This window comes from Myotis yumanensis, unplaced genomic scaffold (genome assembly GCF_028538775.1).
Source record: "Myotis yumanensis isolate MYYU_CA2020_CCGP unplaced genomic scaffold, mMyoYum1.0.hap1 SCAF_10, whole genome shotgun sequence".
Lineage (NCBI taxonomy): Eukaryota > Metazoa > Chordata > Mammalia > Chiroptera > Vespertilionidae > Myotis > Myotis yumanensis.
In genome coordinates, this window is record NW_027223761.1 from 47,443,555 (window position 1) to 47,461,245 (window position 17,691).

General features: G+C 48.3%; 1 protein-coding gene and 1 pseudogene across 1 annotated transcript; one reads left to right on the forward strand and one right to left on the reverse strand.

The window, feature by feature from the left end:
* Window positions 1–1,826: 1,826 nt before the first annotated feature.
* On the reverse strand, window positions 1,827–17,323 carry KCTD21 (potassium channel tetramerization domain containing 21). The gene is made up of 2 exons (XM_070426878.1): window positions 17,274–17,323; window positions 1,827–4,876 (listed from the first exon to the last, which is right to left on the reverse strand). The coding sequence occupies exon 2, from the start codon at window positions 4,844–4,846 to the stop codon at window positions 4,064–4,066; it is 783 nt and encodes a 260-aa protein (XP_070282979.1). The 5' UTR covers window positions 4,847–4,876; window positions 17,274–17,323; the 3' UTR covers window positions 1,827–4,063.
* On the forward strand, window positions 13,482–13,601 carry LOC139019133 (small Cajal body-specific RNA 24; annotated as a pseudogene).
* Window positions 17,324–17,691: the final 368 nt, after the last annotated feature.

Sequence of the window (17,691 nt, forward strand, 5' to 3'; positions counted from 1 at the left end):
GCTAGGCATAAACTTCCTGCCCAGAAGTTAAAACCAGATAGTAGCGCCTCAGAGCTTTTTTGTTATCCTTTGTGTCTAGTGGGGTCCTGGGTGCTCTGAGCTGCTCAGGGATCTTCTGGCTTCCACAGACCAACTTTCTCCTCAGGGCCTGCTTGGTTCTTATGTGCAGACTGGGGTGAGCATGTCACCCGCTTTGCTTGGTGTCACACAGTCCTGAAGGTTCTGAAGCAGACTGAGGTCACTGGGCCATCTGGGCAGATAGAGCTGCCAGAGCTAGGATACCACGGGGCCTGGAAACAAGCCTGGGCCCCTCCCTTGGGTGGGCCTGTTATCAAGGTTGTTTTGCTCTGCAGATGGTCACAGGGCCTCATTTCCAGGCCAGCTGCCCCCATCAGCCCTGAGCCCTTTGGGACACAGGCAGACACAGGAGGTCAGCATGAAGAGAACACAGGTTAGGAAAGGGATGGGCTGGTTCTTTGGCCATGTGAGCCAAGAAATTGGTCTAAGGCTGACCTGGGCCAAGCCCACTCACAGTAGCCTGCTTTAGGAGTGGTTTGTAAAAGCTGAAAGTTTGGGGTGAACAAAGGGGCAGTTACACAAGTGCTATGTTTTAGGCCATGTGGCCACTTACAAATCAGAGTGACCACATCCTGGCCCTCAAGGCTGTGTTAGGCATTGATGTGTGGGCAAGGGTGGGACCACAGCCACCTTTGCATAGGGAGCTCTGACTCTACGGTAGAACAGAGGGTCCAAAGGCTTGCCCTTCGTAAAAAGGCAAGGACTTTAGATGATCCTGAAGGTGTGAGGTTACAGGGAGCAGTGCCTAAGATGATGGCCAATGCTGATCTTTGGTGGAAGCCTTCACAAAGTGGTCACAGCAAGGTGCCTTAGGGTTCCCTTGAGCACCCTTTCTGACTATCTTTGCATGCCTGGGACCACACCTAGGGCAGGAACAGAGAGCTGACAAACTCAAGTGTGCCCGGAATTGCCCTTCACTTGGGACAAAGCTCTTGGCTGTGCAAAAGGGTAAATAAACTGAGTCTGGTTGAGATCGCTGATCACCACTGGGTCTCGCTCAGGGCCGTGAGGAGCTAACAAGCAGCAGCACATCCCTGCCTCCCAGGCTACACTCACTCTGCCTCACCAGTCCTGAGATGGTGCTGCCTGCACAGCTGTGTTCTTTCTCTCAGTTTTGCTAAGCAGATGGCTGCACTCACCTAAGTGAGGTGCGTGCATAGTGCCTGTGCTGTAGCTCTGCATAAAGGCTCAGCCTTCCTCTGTCATCTGCCCTGCCAGCTCCTGGGCCTCTGCCCATGCTATTTCCAGTGCCCACGTGCCCTCTTTAGCTTATTCTGTCATAATCCAACCCACCCTCAAAGGCCCAGCTGCGCACCCCATTAAACCTTCTGAAAATTAAACTCTTTCCCCAAGTTCCTGTAGTACATTGTGGGAACTTCTAGGCTTTTTATTGGTCATTTCCATCCTCAGGGCCCATACACCAAATACTCTGGAAGAGCTTATTAAAGTGGTGTCCGCTGTACAACAGTCCATCATTATTACCTCCTAAAAGAGCAAATATAGATTGAGTTCCTGTGTGCCCAGCGTAGTTAGGAATTTTCACATGCACCTCATTTAAGTTGTGTAACCCCGGGAGGTGGGTTTGTTATCCGATGAGGAACAAATAAGAGAGGCCCAGTGACTTGTCCAAGGTTATACAGCTAGTGAAGAAGTCAGAATTCAAACTCAGGTTAGTCTGACTCTAAGGCCAGGGTTTTTTCCCTTATAAACAGATACAAAATAACAACCACTTGTCATTTATATGATATTCATACATAATTTCATTGATCCTCACAACAGCCCTGTGAGGTAGGTAGGGTTATGTGTTACTGTTATGTGCATTTCACAGATGAAGAAACAGGTGGCTTAGTGAGGTGAGTGACCTGCATAAAGTCACACAGCACATGAGTGGCTTCATAGGTCCTGTACTTTCTCTAAAGTCAAGCTGCTTGAATGAAGAAGCACCGAAAAGATGGAGAAAAAGAATTTTTATGGAGAGGAAAAAAGGGTAGTGGTCATTTATGAGATTTCTTCCTTAAACTGTTTTGTTGTGGCCATCGCTTCCATTCGAGTACCATTGGCCTGGGGGCCTGGAGCAGCTGTCAGAGACTCTTGGGTCCCACGGTAGAGGGAAAGAGACCGTATTACCTAAGGGATGTGGCCTTGCCCACGGCCCTGTGTACAAGCTCCCTACGCAGAGAACATACTATGGGAAGACCTTTCCTTGACCCATCTCTCGTGGGCGCCTGTGCCACCAGGCTTTCCTGGCTTTAACTAGAGACCCTTACCCAGTAGGGAAGATTCTGAGGCCCCCAAGGCTGTACTCACTCTAGAGATGAATCATAATGTGCAGTTTTGAAGCCTGCACTGCTCATCACCCCTTGGGAAGTAGTGGCTTGAGGTGTTTTGCCCTGGATCTCACCCCAAGGAGGTCCATGGTCTGGCTCTAACCAGACACAGTACTACAGGGGAAGGCCACCTCCTTCAGAGCAGTGTCTCAGGGATGGACACTTAGTCCAAGGGCGTTGTTATGGTTCAGACCACTCTAGGGCTCCTCACTGCACACTGCTTTCCAAAACCCTGGTCTGCTTCCTCTGGCAGCACTTCCTCAGGGCCGGCAAATCTTCATCCTCCAATAGAAGATGGTCAGAGGGTATCTGGAGTTGTGGCTAGTCAGGAAGGTGGGTGAAATGGGGGGGGGGTCACAAAGGAGGCAAAGCCACAACAAAATGTGGTAGATTTACAGAGGATGGAAGAGGGCTAACCTTGGTTCTGAAGACAGATCCCAAAGGGGAATCCTAATAATTTCATGAGTGTCTGGTCTCTCAAGGTGACTATTTTGAAATAGAAAATACATATTTGGGTGAGAAGAACCAGAAAATAGAACCAATACCAGAAAATGGGAGTGGAAGGGCAGATTTTGGCTCAATATAAGAACATTCTAATAGCCAGCACTAGCCAACCACAGCAGGGCCTGCCTTAGGGATGATGAGCTTCCTGTCACTGGAGGTATGCAAGCAGGGATACGTGATTGCTTGGAGGTACTGGGGAAAGGAACTGGTCCCCAAATGTCCTGGGGTATGCTTGGGTGAGGGAGGACTAAGCGACTGTTGAATTATTTTCCAACCCTGAGAGTCCATAATATATTTGTTTAAAATAACTTGTCCCAGTGATACCTTAAATTCTTGGGGAAAGGATTACAAAAGTCAGGTAACAGGCCATAGTATGAGGTGCCTTTCATTGCACTGGCTCCAGATTTTCAAGCCTTCACAGGGACAGAAGCCCATTTCTGAAGCTAAAAATCTCCCAATGCTTAAAGTTGATCCAGTCAAAAGGGATATTCCCCATCTTCTGACGCTGCGTGGATGCTCACTCCTCTAGGCCAGCGATCACCAACCTTTTGGACCTCACGGACCACCGGTTAGCGACCGCTGCTCTAGGCCATGCCACAGCTCAAATCTCTCCCCCCGTGGGGCTAATACAGCTTTGAGAACATACTACTTTCCCAAGCCAGTTAAACATGGTCGCCCTTGGGCAAACAAATCCAAGTCCTGGCTGCATCCTCGGATGGAGGAGCAGGAGTGATGGGGGTCTCTGGGTAGTTTATCCTGGGAAACTGAAGGGAGCGTCTTGTTCTCACCTCATTCCCTTATTCAGATGGGTAAGTGAGGCACTGCTTAGTCGTATATAAAGAGAGATGGAGTCCATGTTGGAAGTGCTGCTCCTCTGTCTAGCCAGAAAGTCCTCCTGTGCCCTCCTTTAGGACACATCAGCAGACTCTTCACTTGTCATAACAGACTGCCCATCTCCAGCTCAAAATGGCAAGAAAACAGGTGGCTCTGTTGAGAGGACACATGGATTCCTACAACTAGACTGCATCATCGGGGGAATCAAGTCCTGCTACGTGATTAATACAGATTAGTAGAGTGCCCTGGCTCACACCATTGGTGAGACGCTCTGACATGGACCTTCTTGGCAATCCCCCTCCAATGTGGCTGGGGTCCTTTTACCTGTACCGTATTAATCGAATAATCTTATTGCTCATAAAATCTAGAGCGTGCGGGTGAGAGGAATCGATGCAGAAGCCGTCACTTAGAGCGATTTTCAGCACTTCCTCCACGAAGACCTGGAAACTATTGATCTGCTTGTTGGCTGGCACCACCCAGAGCCTCTTGAGGTTCTGCTTGGTGTACTCCTCCTCTGGCAGGCCCTCCACGTTGGCCACCCAGTCCAGAGTCAGGTGGTTGGGATCCTGCAAGTGACTGGTGATGGAGGAGAGATTGCCATTAGAGCAGTAAAAGAGCTTGGAGCCGAGGAGCTTGAGGAAGAGGCAGGAGGTGCTGAAGATGTTGGCATTGAAGACCTCCATGCTGGAGGAGGAGAGGCTGTAGATCTGGGGTGCCTCGCGCACAGTGAAATGGACCGTCTGCACGCGCTGGTTCAGGGTGATGTTGAGCATGGCATTCTTCTCCGCCTTGGAGAGCTCCACCTCCTTCTCCTGCAGCGCCTCAATCAGGGGCTGCACCTGGTAGAAGTCAGCCTCCCTGCGGAGCAGGCCCATCTCCTGGAAGTCCTCGGGCAGGTCCAGGTGGGAGGTCCGCAGGAAGTTGAGGATGTAGCGGAACACTTTGCCATCACGGTCAATGAAGCAGTTGCCCTGGCTGTCCCTCTTGGTGGGCATCTTCCCGCTGAACATGGCACCTAGCATGGAGTCGGGGAAGCTGGTCAAGGTTGCCAGTGAGGTTGTGTAGAGCTTTCCGCCGACATTCAGTGTGATGGGGTCGGACATGGCAGAAGACCCGGGTGCTGGGAAGTAGTCCTAGAGAGGGAGAAAAGTGAGAAACGACCGTCACCCAACCATAGCTCTGAGACTTATACTCCTAGTACTCCTTCTGCTGTACCAATGTTGCCTTCTTGTTTAATTTTTTATTTCTATCTCAAAAAATTTACAACAAATGTCTGTGATCAGTGCCATTTCCATCTATCTACCAGGCCCAAGTGGTTCACTCGGCCCTTTGGACTCTAAATGACACCCTTTTCTGGGCTCTCATCCTCCTGTAACAAACTGCCTTGCCATGAAGATGCGCTTGGCTCCTGGTGCCTGCCCTTTCCTGTCATGACGGCACTCCAGCCTCCTCTGAGACTTTCTTGGAGGTCAGTGCAGATGTGGAGTCTGCCACCGAGCACCCTTCCCAAAGGCTCTTGCCCTACTTTTTAACAGAGCCTCCCCACCCGACTGATCTCATGGCCTCCAGCATCTCCTTCAACCTGAAGTCTTACTTTCTAAACCTTCTCCTTAAGGTTTTAGAAAGCAGTGGGGTGTGCCGTCTCTGCTTCCAACATGATACTTTGCCAAGAGCCTGTCTATGGGACAGATTCAGCAGTCTTTCCCTGATGTGAGCGGCATAGAGAGGAATTGACTCCAGTACTGACCTTGAGAAGAGCCCAGGCTGGTGGGGGAGACTGAGACAAGAGGCAGTGAGGGTGCAGTGCCAGGGGAGATGTACCAGGCACTATGAGAGTAGGTTGTGAATGAGTCCTTGGCACACTTGCTATCCAGATGGGAAAACAGCAGTCTGAGGAGGGACTTCTCCAACATCACTCAGCAGGGGTGGTGGGTAGGCCAGAGTACTTACTTCTCATCACATGTCTGCCTTCTGAGGAGTCTGCGCCGAGACCCCCTTAGTCTAGGGCAGTGGTCGGCAAACTCATTAGTCAACAGAGCCAAAGAACAACAGTACAACGATTGAAATTTCTTTTGAGAGCCAGATTTTTAAAACTTAAACTATATAGGTAGGTACATTGTTATTAACTTAATTAGGGTACTCCTAAGGCTTAGGAAGAGCCACACTCAAGGGGCCAAAGAGCCGCATGTGGCTCGCAAGCCGCAGTTTGCCGACCACGGGTCTAGGGGATAGAGCCCACCACTCTGAGGATGGATAAGATGCTCGGCTGCCCTACCCTATTGTCTTGGGGGGCGGGGTTGCCCTCATGATTGCATCCCTGTCATGTGGGGCACTTTGATACAGCAGAAAGGCATTAAACATCTAGAGTGTTGGAAGAGGAACAAGCTGATGATGAAGTTATAAAATCGTCAGCAGCAGCCTGAAGTAGATGGGCTGTGAGACAGTGGGGAGTTCCAACAGAGATGGGTGGGGTAGGAAGGGACAGCTGCTCTGTGGAGACCTGCAGCTGGGGAAGGTGCTTGGTCTTGGGGCTGAATCTGGCCAATTCTCTCCAGAGGGCTCAGGCAGGAGCCCTGGAATAGGCTACCGGCTTCCTCATTCCAGAACCGCCTTTTATTTCTAGGTAGTAATTTGCATATTCTAGTTTTCAGTCTCTCTTTGACTTAAGGCTCTGTGAAGTGGCTCAGCTGAGAGGCTAGGCTGTCTTTCCTGACAGTTCTGTGGGCCACAGACCACATATCTCTGTGCATTAGTGCTGAAGACCTCAGCACTGGGGGTGGAGGAGACAGGTAACAGCCACAGACATACCTGGGGACCTTTGGGTGGGCACCCAAACTACTATTTTTCTTGCAAAAGCAATAGCACTTGTCTTCCTGTCCCCTGCCCTCCCCGCGCCTCCGCAGCTGTGTGGCTCCCAGTGATGTGTCTAGCTGCACAGTCAGTAGGGGCAGGGGCTGGTTGAAAGGCAGGTCTCCTAGGGTGCTCTCTGTGGTATTCTCTCCATGCCCATGAGTCACAGAACCCAGTCCTTCAAGCCCCTATTTTCTAGTGGCAGCGCCATGGTGTCCACCATCATAAAAGCTCAGGCCCCACTGTGAAAGGCACGGTGACACAAGGGGCAGGTACTGGCACCTCTGGGGGGTGAGGAGCTTCATGAGTGTGGCAGAGCGTTTGTGGTCACATGGGGATGAGCTAATGTCACTGAGCCACATCCCAGTGTTTACCCAGCTGCCTCCTGGACATCTCCACTTGAATATACCACAGGCACCAGAAGCCTAACAGAATTCCTCTTTCCCCAGACCTGCTGTGAACTTTCTCGGCTACCCAGCTGTCTGACCCTGGGAGGCAGTCCTGACTTCTCATCCCTAAAGTTTTCCTCACTATCTCCTTGAACCCATCCCTATAGCTACTTCTAGAGCTCAGGCCTTATCCCCTCTCCTCGTACATCCTCACTTGGCTCTTTCTGCCCACCTTCCATTTTAGTCTGCAGATTGATCTTCCTGAAACACTGCTGCCAGCCCAAATGACTTTGCTTTTTCACTCTCACCTCTAACCCTGTCCCTCCCCCTACTCTATGCGCTGTCACGCTAGGCACCACAGCACACACCCTCAGACTGTCACCTGCCTTGCTTTTGCTCTCCTTACACCCCTCTTCTCCACTTTCTCTGCTGTCCACCTTTAATGCCCTGCCTATAAGTCACTGCCTCTCTGTAAGGCTGTCCCCAAATCTCCAGCAGGTTAATAGCTCTTTCCTTGAGGCTTCAAGTTTCCTTGAACAGCCCTCTCAGCAATGTCCACCATTCCATCATGTTATGCTCTGCTTTGTACATGGCCCTCCTTCCTGGCTTTTTCAAGGTGCAGATCACTGGACATCCATATATGAAAAAAGGACCTTAACCCATACTTGCACCATACACAAACAACTCAAAATGGATAAGGAACCTAGGTGTAAAATCATCTTAAAACTATGAAACTCATAGGAGAAAATCTGTGATCTTTGGGTTAGGCAAAGATTTCTTAAATAGGACCCAAAGGTACAAACCATAAAAAAAAACTGGCAAATTGGACTTCATCCAAATGAAAACCTCTTCAAAAGACACTATTAAGAAAGTGAAAATAAGACAAAGACTGGGAAAAAATATTTGCAAAATACTTATCTGATAAAGGATTGTTAACCAGAATATAAAAAGAACTCTCAAAACTCAGTAAGAAGAAAACAGACAACCCAATTTTAAAAAATGGGTAAAAAAAAAGCTGAACAAACACTTCAAAAAAGAAGGTACACAGATGATAAATACATGAAAAGATGCTAACTTCATTGGTCATTAGGGACATGAAGAGTAATACCACAATTAGATACTACTACATAACTATTAAAATGGCTCAAGTAAAGAATCTGACAATGCCTAATGCTGATGAGTGCACAGAGCCACAGAAGCCCTAAGACGTTACTGTTGAGAATGCAAAATGGCACAACTGCTGTGGGAAATAGTTTGGCATAGAGCTCTCATAATCCCACTCCTAGTTATTTATCCCAAAGAAATGAAAACACTTGTCCATGTAAAAACCTGTATATGAATGATTAAAGCAATTTTATTCATATGTGCCCAACCTGGAAACAACTAAGATGTAAATGGATATACAAATTGTGAGACATCCATACAATAGAATATGACTCAGCAATATAAAGGAACTAGCTACAACACCTACCACAACATAGAAAAATCTCAAAAGCATTATGCCAGGTGAAAAAAGCCAGCCACAAAAGGTTACACGGTGTGTGATTCTATTTATATTATATCCTGGGAAAGGCAACACTATAGAGACAGAAGTCAGATGAGTGATTTCTAGGGGCTGGGTTGGGGAGAAGAGTGGCTAGGTAAAGGCAGTTACCAAGTTCAAGCAAAGGAGATGGGATTCACACCCAAAGCTCTGTCTCCCCAAAAGTAAGCTTAGTCATTGCTTATGTACACCATTTGGTTAATTATATGTTGATTTCTTCTTTGCAGTTAGCTAAACTTATCCTGTTGGGTTAGGGTCAAGCTCCTCTAGTTACAACAACTGCATCTGCAAACGACTGTGATACATTTTGACATTGAACAAGAATAGCATTTAGTAAGAACTGCCCTGACCTTCATACCCTTGTCCTATCTGACAAGCATGAGGGAATATTTCGGAGTGATGGAAATAGTCTATTGTCTTGATATGTGGCCAAATGATTTTATAAAGATTTTAAAGATTAATATAACTGTATAACTAAAAAGGGTAAATTTTACCAAATATAAATGATGCCTTAATAAACTTGAAAAAAATCAAGATTGTGATTGTGTCATGAAGTCCATACAGTGGATTATGACCATTATATATGTATATTGTGAAACTTTTGTTTTAGTTGTGTGTGTGTGAACTGGATTGTGACATAAAGTACATCTGCATACTTGGGGTTGTGATAAAGATTGTTTTTGAAAACCACTGTCTAGTTCAGCGGTCGCCAGCCTGTGGTCCGTGGACCACTGGTGGTCGGTGAGGTCTGAAAGGTTGGCGACCGCTGGTCTAGTTTGTGATCTCCTTGAGAGCAATGCCACGTCTTATATTCTCTGCCTAGCACACAGTAGGTGCTGTGTAGCATTATGGTGGGGAGGAGGATGCAGCAGGGAGGTCCTGAGAGGGGAGAAATGAAAATTTACTGAGGGTTTTACTACATCCAAGGCCTTTACACTTATCTGCCCTTTTAAATACATTTTTATTGATTTCAGAGCGGGAGAGGGAGATAGAAACATCAATGAGAATCATTGATCAGCTGCCTCCTGCACGCCCCTTACTGGGGATCGAGCCCGCAACCTGGGCATGTGCATGACCTCCTGGATCATATGTTGACGCTCAACCACTGAGCCACACCGGCCAGGTGTATACGCCTTTTAATTCTTACAGCAGTCCTACAATGTAAGCATCATTCTCCTTGTTGGCAGATAGGAAATTGAGACTCCGAAAGACTGGTGACTTGCTCAGGAACACAATTCTCTTCCCCCTGTACAGGCCACTAAGAGTGGTAATAGCAACAAGAGGCTATCATAGCTTTAACTAGTTTGAAAGTCCTTGCCTTTTTAAAATACTGCTCTGCAGCCCTGGCTGGTGTGGCTCAGTTGGTGGGAGTGTTGTCCCATATACTGAAGGGTCATGGGTTCAATTTCCGGTTGGGGTACATGCTTAGGTTGCAGGTTCAATCCCTGGCCCTGGTTGGGGTACGTGTGGGAGGCAACAGATCAATGTTTCCTCTCTCACATCTCTCTCTCTCCCTTCCCCCTCTAAAAATCATTAAAAATGTCATTGGGTTCGAGTCCCACCTGGGGTACCAAAAAAAAAAAAAGTCATTGGGTGAGGATTGAATAAACAAAAATAAATGCTGCTCTGCAGCTTGCTTGGCAAGACAATAGTCACCACTTGCTGAATATACACCTCCTGTTTTTATAATGTGAGGGGCCTCACATAACACTTCGTAGCACTTAATTTATTTTTAATAAAAATATATATGAATGTACAGAGAATTATATACTACTGTGCTAATGCTTTATATGCTTTCCCTCACTTGATGTCTCCACAAGCATCCTGTGAGACAGATACTATCACTTCCATTTTACAGATGAGGAAACTGAGACTCAGAAAGGTTCAGTCAATGGAGGAACTGGCATTGGAATCCAGGTCAGTGTGAGTCCAACTCCTCTGGTCAGTTCTCCATCCCACCACGGGGTCCCAGTGTGAGTGAGAGTGCACACTCCCTTATTCTGTCTAGGCCAGACTGGGGTAGGGTCCTTTGACAGCTAGTCCACTGCTAACCTGGGGCTCTGCCCATTTGCATCTTGAGGATATGGGGACGGGATCTCAGGATGGCCCAGAGCCCCTCCATAGCTGACATAGGGCAAGTCCACTGAGAGTCTAGACCCTTCTATTGCAAAGGCATCTCATGATTTGCAATGACAAAGGAGCAAAACACGAAAAGCCAGGTTTTTAAAAGTCAGATTAGAAAAGATGTCTGCAAATGCAAACTGAACCAGGTAAAGAAATCCCACCACTGTGTCTGAATGAATAGTTTTCTTAAGCAGGAGACTTTCCAAATCTGCCTCTCAACTTGAAAAGAACCAAGAAAAAGATCAGCCCCACCCCCTCTCTGAGAAGACCACTGGTGTTAAACCAGGAAATCATACCATGCTGATCATCAGACCATCTGACCTGGCAGGAAAGGCCAGGGGGCCTGGGAACTTGGAGTTGAGGCTGGAATTCTCGCTTTCCTGAGAGGGTCTGTGGCCCAAACGAGAGGCGGTTTAAGGCCCAGCCTGGTACCACATGAGGGCAATTCCAGTCTAGGGCCTAAAAATCACCTGGTTGCAATCTCTAATTGTGACACAGAAAATGAAATTCTTTAAGAGGAGATGTCCTATAAGGAAGGGCAGCCAAGACATTGCTCTAGAGAGGCCTATCGTCAAAGAGAGTCAGCATTTTCTGAGCACCAAGGTCCCAGGCTATGTGAGACATTTCTCTTATTTCATTAAAACTATGTCCCAGGCCTGGGCCGGTTGTTCAGTGGTTAGAGGGTTGGCCTGCAGACAGAAGGGTCTCGGGTCTGATTCCGGTCAAGAGCACATAACTCGGATGCAGGCTCGATCCCTGGTCGGGGTGCATGTGGGAACCAATCAGTCAGTGTGTCTCTCTCACATCGATGTTTCTCTCTGTCTTTCCCCCTCCTTTCCACTCTAAAAATCAATGAAAAAAATATCCTCACGTGAGGAATAATGTAAATAAATAAATAAGTAAGTAAGTAAGTAAATAAATAAATATCCATGGTCCCACAGGCCTCATGAGGGACACAGCTTATGCTTGGGGGTACTTATCATATACCATACCTGTATTAGATGCATTGTACATATGAACTCAAACCCCAAACGTGGAGAGTTTTACCTGCGCTTTACAAATGGGAGCCTGAAGCTCAGAGAAGTAACTTGCCCAGAGGGACAGAGCCTGGATTCAAGCCTGGGTCTGACTGCAAAGTCTGTGCTCTGAATGACAATACACTCCTCTTTGGGCATTCAGCAGCCAAGGCCCTTGAAGTCTATCACTTGTCCCCTTCCTACCTCTTACCTGGTGGTCTCAACTGGATTCTGACCTACATAAAGACCAGGGCAAAGGGAACATTAAATTACCACTCGGATGCTGTGTGGCAGGTACTACTGTCATCCCATTTTTCCGGATTATAAAACTGGAGCAGAGTAGTGAAGACAGCTGCTTAAGATCACACAGCTAGAGGCAGCAGAGCTAGAATTCCAAGTGCTCCCTCAAGTAACACAGGCTATGACATTTTATTAAGAAGCCTATTTGAACAGAGATCTGTAATTCTTCTGAGAGTTGTTCTTCTAAAATTACTTAGAGCCCTGACCGGTTTGTCTCAGTGGATAGAGCGTCGGCCTGCGGACTGAAGGGTCCCAGGTTCGATTCTAGTCAAGGGCATGTACCTGGGTTGCAGGCACATCCCCAGTGGGGGGTGTGCAGGAGGCAGCTGATTGATGTTTCTCTCTCATCGATGTTTCTAACTCTCTATCCCTCTCCCTTCCTCTTGTAAAAAATCAATAAAATATATTTAAAAAAAATAAAGTTACTTAGAGCCGCTACGCTATCCTAATCCAAATATCATTAGTATTTTTTTTTAAAAAGGTTTAAAAAGGATTAAAATCTCAGTTTGGAAAAGTTGATGAGTGATAACCTGAAAGAGTATTTGAAAAAGAGTAGTTACGTTAGTATAATATATTAAATTGAATCATAAACCAATGCAAAGGAGAAGGAATTTTGTAGTACGTGTTGAAAAGACTGGTTAGCAATTAAAAAAAAAAAATCCTTACAACAACTCTGGGACCCTGCAGGACAGGTCACATTGTCTCTATTTCACAAACTCAGAGAGGATGAATCCCTGGCCTGGTGTTCTGTGCATTCTTGACCTCTGAGTCATGGCCTCTGGAAGGATCTGGGTTTGGACACTGCTCAGAGGACCGGTCCTTTGGCGCAGCCTGGGGTGTGTCTTCTCTAATTTGGGTTTTGAGCTAGAGACTGAACCCAGCCACAGAGTTCCTAGCCGATGGCTTATACACTCATGGAGTCCTGAAAATGGCATGAACTCTTTTTGTACAATTTCCTACAATACTGCTCACTGAGCTTCCATAATGAAATTACTTTCCGTGCAATCTACTTTTAAAACAAATATACATTTTTAAAATTTATTTCAGAGAGGAAGGGAGAGGGAGAGAGAAGAGCATCAATGATGAGGGAGAATCATTGATCGGTGGCCTCCTGCACGCCCCCAACTGGGGATCAAGCCTGCAACCTGGGCATGTGCCCTTGACCAGAATCGAACCTGGGACTCTTCACTCCCCAGGCCGATGCTCTATCCACTGAGCCAAACCGGCTAGGGCTGCCATCTACTCATTTTACATAGTGAGGACCAGTAGTTGTGACTACAATGAATCTATTAAGTAATGATTTTCCATCCACCGATCCATCCATCATTTTTTAGCTATGCTCAAAGAGCCTAGAAATGATACCCCCAGTAATAATGAGTACAAGTGACCCCAGGTCTTGGTTTCTAAATGTTATCTCCTACAAAAAAACAATGATTTCAGGACTTAGACAGGAAAAGTTTAAGGTAAGCCTGGAACATCTCTTGCCAGATAGCAAAGAAGCAATCAAAGATTAATGTGGTCATGTCAAAAGAACACAGGAGAAAGAAAACTCTTTGTAAATGTCCTAGAGAAATATAGTAGCTTTCTGTTCACACTTTGCAAGTAAAAAGGGTGGATCGTTCCACTACTGACATATTAAAAAAAAAAAAAAAAAAGAACACAGGAGAGGCAGTGACTGATGTTGGCCTGCAACTCCCAGGTGGCCCCAGAGATAGTGCACCCAGTTAGGCAGCTTCAGACCACTTCAAAGCACCACTACCCAACCACCTCCACAAGCGACACACTCAAGGGGCAGTGTCAGTGAGCACCAGAGCGCCACTGAAGTAAGGCCTGTTCTGTGGCTGATTGATCCTCCCTGGTGGTTGGTGGTCACAGCCAGTCCTTGCAGCTAATTGGCCTGGGGGTAAATCCCTTCCACTGACATGCCCACAGAAATCAAGGCTCAACTACAAGAGGAGGGTGTACACAGATCACATGGGAGGAGGGGGCGCACCTTGAGTTCCCAGTAGGATGATTGGGAAGGTTGTACCAATGGATCCTACAGAACACCTGCTACATCAGGCCACTGTACCAAGCCTGGGAAATGTAGCAGCTGTACCTAATGCATAGAAACACACACGTGGGCTGCCAAAATGAGGAGACAAAGAAACATGTCCCAAATGAAAGAATGGAACAAAAAGTTCTCCAAAAAAAGAGAACTAAACGAAATGGAGACAAGCAATCTACTAGTTGCAGAGTTCAAAACACTGGTTATAAGGATGCTTAATGAACCGAGGACCAACCAACTGCCCATGGAAACCACAGCACGCGGCCTGCCTGCCTCTGCTGGGATCCAGTGTCCAGGCCTTGTTTCCCCTGCCTCCTGAACCCAGAGTCTCTGCTACTACAGAAGGAAAGAAACTCCCGTCATGGCTCACGGACAGTGTTCACAAATGGGGGCCGCTTGTGGGCCTCATGAATGTGGTGGGTAGGCAGAAAGAACTGGAGGGGCTTTAGAGTGGGGGGAGGGAAAGTGCATGGACTTTGACATCACCTGGGCCTGCGCTGGAATCAGGCTCTGCCACTTAACTAGCTGTGTGGGCCTAGGACGGTGATGGCGAACCGTTTGAGCTCGGCGTGTCAGCATTTTGAAAAACCCTAACTTAACTCTGGTGCCGTGTCACAGATAGAAATTTTTTGATATTTGCAACCATAGTAAAACAAAGACTTATATTTTTGATATTTATTTTATATAATTAAATGCCATTTAACAAAGAAAAATCAACCAAAAAAATGAGTTCGCGTGTCATAGGTTCGCCATCACTGGCCTAAGGCCTAGGCCACTTCCTGGGTAGATGATGTCACCATCATCATAAAAATAGCAGCAGTAATAATGATGGCTGACATTCATTGAGCAGTTACTACTGTGCTAAGCACTTTACGCATGCTGATCGCAGATGAAGTAGATACAGGTGCACCTCATTTTATTGCGCTTCACAGGTGTTGGTGTGTTTTACAAATAGAAGGCAAGACCCTCCAGGTGCGAAAAGATTGTAGCTTGCTTCATTGCAATACTCGCTTTATTTCGGTGGTCTGGAACGGAACCTGCAACATCTCCAAGGGATGCCTGCACTGTTATTTTCCCTGCTTTCATGCCAGGCCCTCTCCTATCTCTGCAATTTGGCAGCTGCTCTCCCCTCTGCTCACTGTGAAGGCAAATCCCATTCATCTGCCAGGCTCCTCAGGAGGAAGTCATTCCTTCCTTCTCTGCATTTCCAGAGAGTATTTATTCACACCCCTTGCCAACACCCACTTAAGTAGATGGGTGCCTACTACCCTCTCTCTGTACCCCCAGAAGAAGGCTAGTAGAGGAAGGGGAAGAACTTTCTTCAGGTTTAGTCAGATCCATTTTCCTCACCCCAGATTGACTGTCATCTACCAATAGGGAGGTTTATCACCCTCTCTGAAATTTTAAAAACTTTAAAAAAATATATATATTCTATTGATTTTTTACAGAGAGGAAGGGAGAGGGATAGAGAGTCAGAAACATCGATGAGAGAGAAACATCGATCAGCTGCCTCCTGCACACTCGCTACTGGGGGTGTGCCCGCAACCAAGGTACATGCCCTTGACCGGAATCGAACCTGGGACCCTTGAGTTCGCAGGCGGACGCTCTATCCATGGAGCCAAACCGGCCAGGGCTTAAAAACTTTTTATTTTGGAAACACTCTCTTGAATTTTCAATTTGGAATCTAAAGCCCAGGTGACCACCTAGAAGTAAATGCAAGAACTCCCACTGCGTAGGAGATGGAGAGAACATGGTTGGGTAAATTTCAAGGATGAAAAATGCTCAGAGGAGTAATGTGTCTCCCAGGACACCAGATGAGACTCCCCGACCTTACTCAGCCCACCAGGATAATGACTGGCCCCCAGCCCTGGGGGCTGCCATCCACTGTCTCCCTGGCCTCCCTACACCCAACACCTGTAGTTTTAGCTCTCTTTTGCCCAGCTCATATCTCTAAAAAGCCCTCAGGCTGCTCCATTATCCCCACAATCCACACTGTAGGAGGAAAAGTTAAGATCTAAACTCAGGTAACACACATGGACCCAAGGGAGTGAGCTGCCCAGTAGCCCAGGAGATAGGGAAAGGTGGCTACAGCAGGAAGGCCACCTGCCCCGGCAACCTGACTTATTTGCACAGCAAAGTATTCTCTCACCTGTTATAAGCTCCCAACCACCACCACCATCCCCCATCCTGTCCCAGGATTTTCCTTCATCCTCTCAGCACCCTCAGGCTTCATTTTGCGATTTTCTTCAGGCGCAAGCACTCCATTTCAACCACTCTCTTCCTTGTGATAGGCTGTCCTGCTCTTAACAATTACAATTTATAAACAAGGGCGTTTAAGGCCATATCCTATTTCATCCCCACAATAGCATAGGAGGAGGGTTGCCTTACAGGTTGGCATTCAGAAGGGTGGAGGAAGCTGGTCCTGTCACACAACCTGCAAAAGGCAGGTCGTGAAACTTTTTTTTCTTCTTCCCTACCACCCACTCCAGACTAAACCTCTGCCTCCCTAGAGGGCAGGTAAAAAAGCAGGGTCTTTGGATAAGGAGTCCTGGGTGGTTTTGGGCAAGTCACTTCATTTCTCTGAGCCTCATGTTCCTCCTGTAAATGGATATGGTGACGCCTTTACAGGGGGTGAGAGTTGAATAAGACCATGTATGTGACACACGGAGTTCAAGGGTTGGGCTCTTTATTTCTAGTCACAAGGAAAGGAAGGCGTTCTGCATCCACAGGTATGTGCCCACGTGGGCACTCACCCCCTTGCCCAAACTATAGCCTGTGACACTGGGCGTCCCCAGGCTGGGAGGCGTCCTTTGCATCTTTGTCTCCGCCCCTTCTTCCCCAAGGCTTTTCGGCCCATTTCACCCAATCCAACCCAGGTTTGCTTCATAGGCATTCTCAGCGCGCACTCCCCAGCCCTGGATTCCCCCTTTCCCACTTCACGCGTGTTCACGTCTCACCTAGAGACTCCGCCCCTCCTCGCTCCACCTACTAAACACTCCTCCCAACAGTCTCGATCCTCATTACCGCGGCTTTTCCTGCAATCGCCGTCCGCTCCGGCGCCTTCCATCAGCTCCGCCCCCTCTCCTCGATAAGCGCCCCCTCCCCTGCAGCCACAGCAGTGACCATCCCCATCGCATAGCTGAGCATGGCGAGGCTATGCTGGGCTAGATGATTTCCGATGGTGGGACAGGTGCTCGGGGGGACCCGCGCCCCCTCACCGGCTATCCCTGAGCCCCGCGTCCCCAGTCGCGCCGCACCCACCTCCTGCCCTCGCTCTGCAGCCTCCCCTCCGCGGGCGGCCAGCGCAGCTTTGCGAGAGGGGCGGAGGCCTGGAGCCCAGCCCAGGGGCGTGGCAGCCGGGGGCCGCGCGCGGCGCTCCCGGACTTGTAGTTCTCTCTGGGCTCTTTGTGGTTGGGTGCGCCGAGCGCAAACTACATCTCCCAGGAGGCATTGCAGTGAGCTGTCCAGCTCCCCGCCCCGCCCCTGCTAGCGCTCAGGCCGGCTGGCCTTAAAGGGGACGCGGCCAGAGCGGCGGTTCGCGGGGTGGCCCCCGTTCGGGCTCCGCCCTGTCACCCGCACCTCGCCCCTCCCCCCGCATCGTCTGGCAGCCCCGCAGCCCCGCGGCTGCGCCTGTGAGTCGGGCTTCCCGGATAGAGGCTTGTGCAGAGGGGGGTGGGGA

What these genes read in the sequence shown, in the direction of transcription:
- KCTD21 (XM_070426878.1), bottom strand. Translation starts at nt 4,846, where the DNA reads ATGTCCGACCCCATCACACTGAATGTCGGCGGAAAGCTCTACACAACC.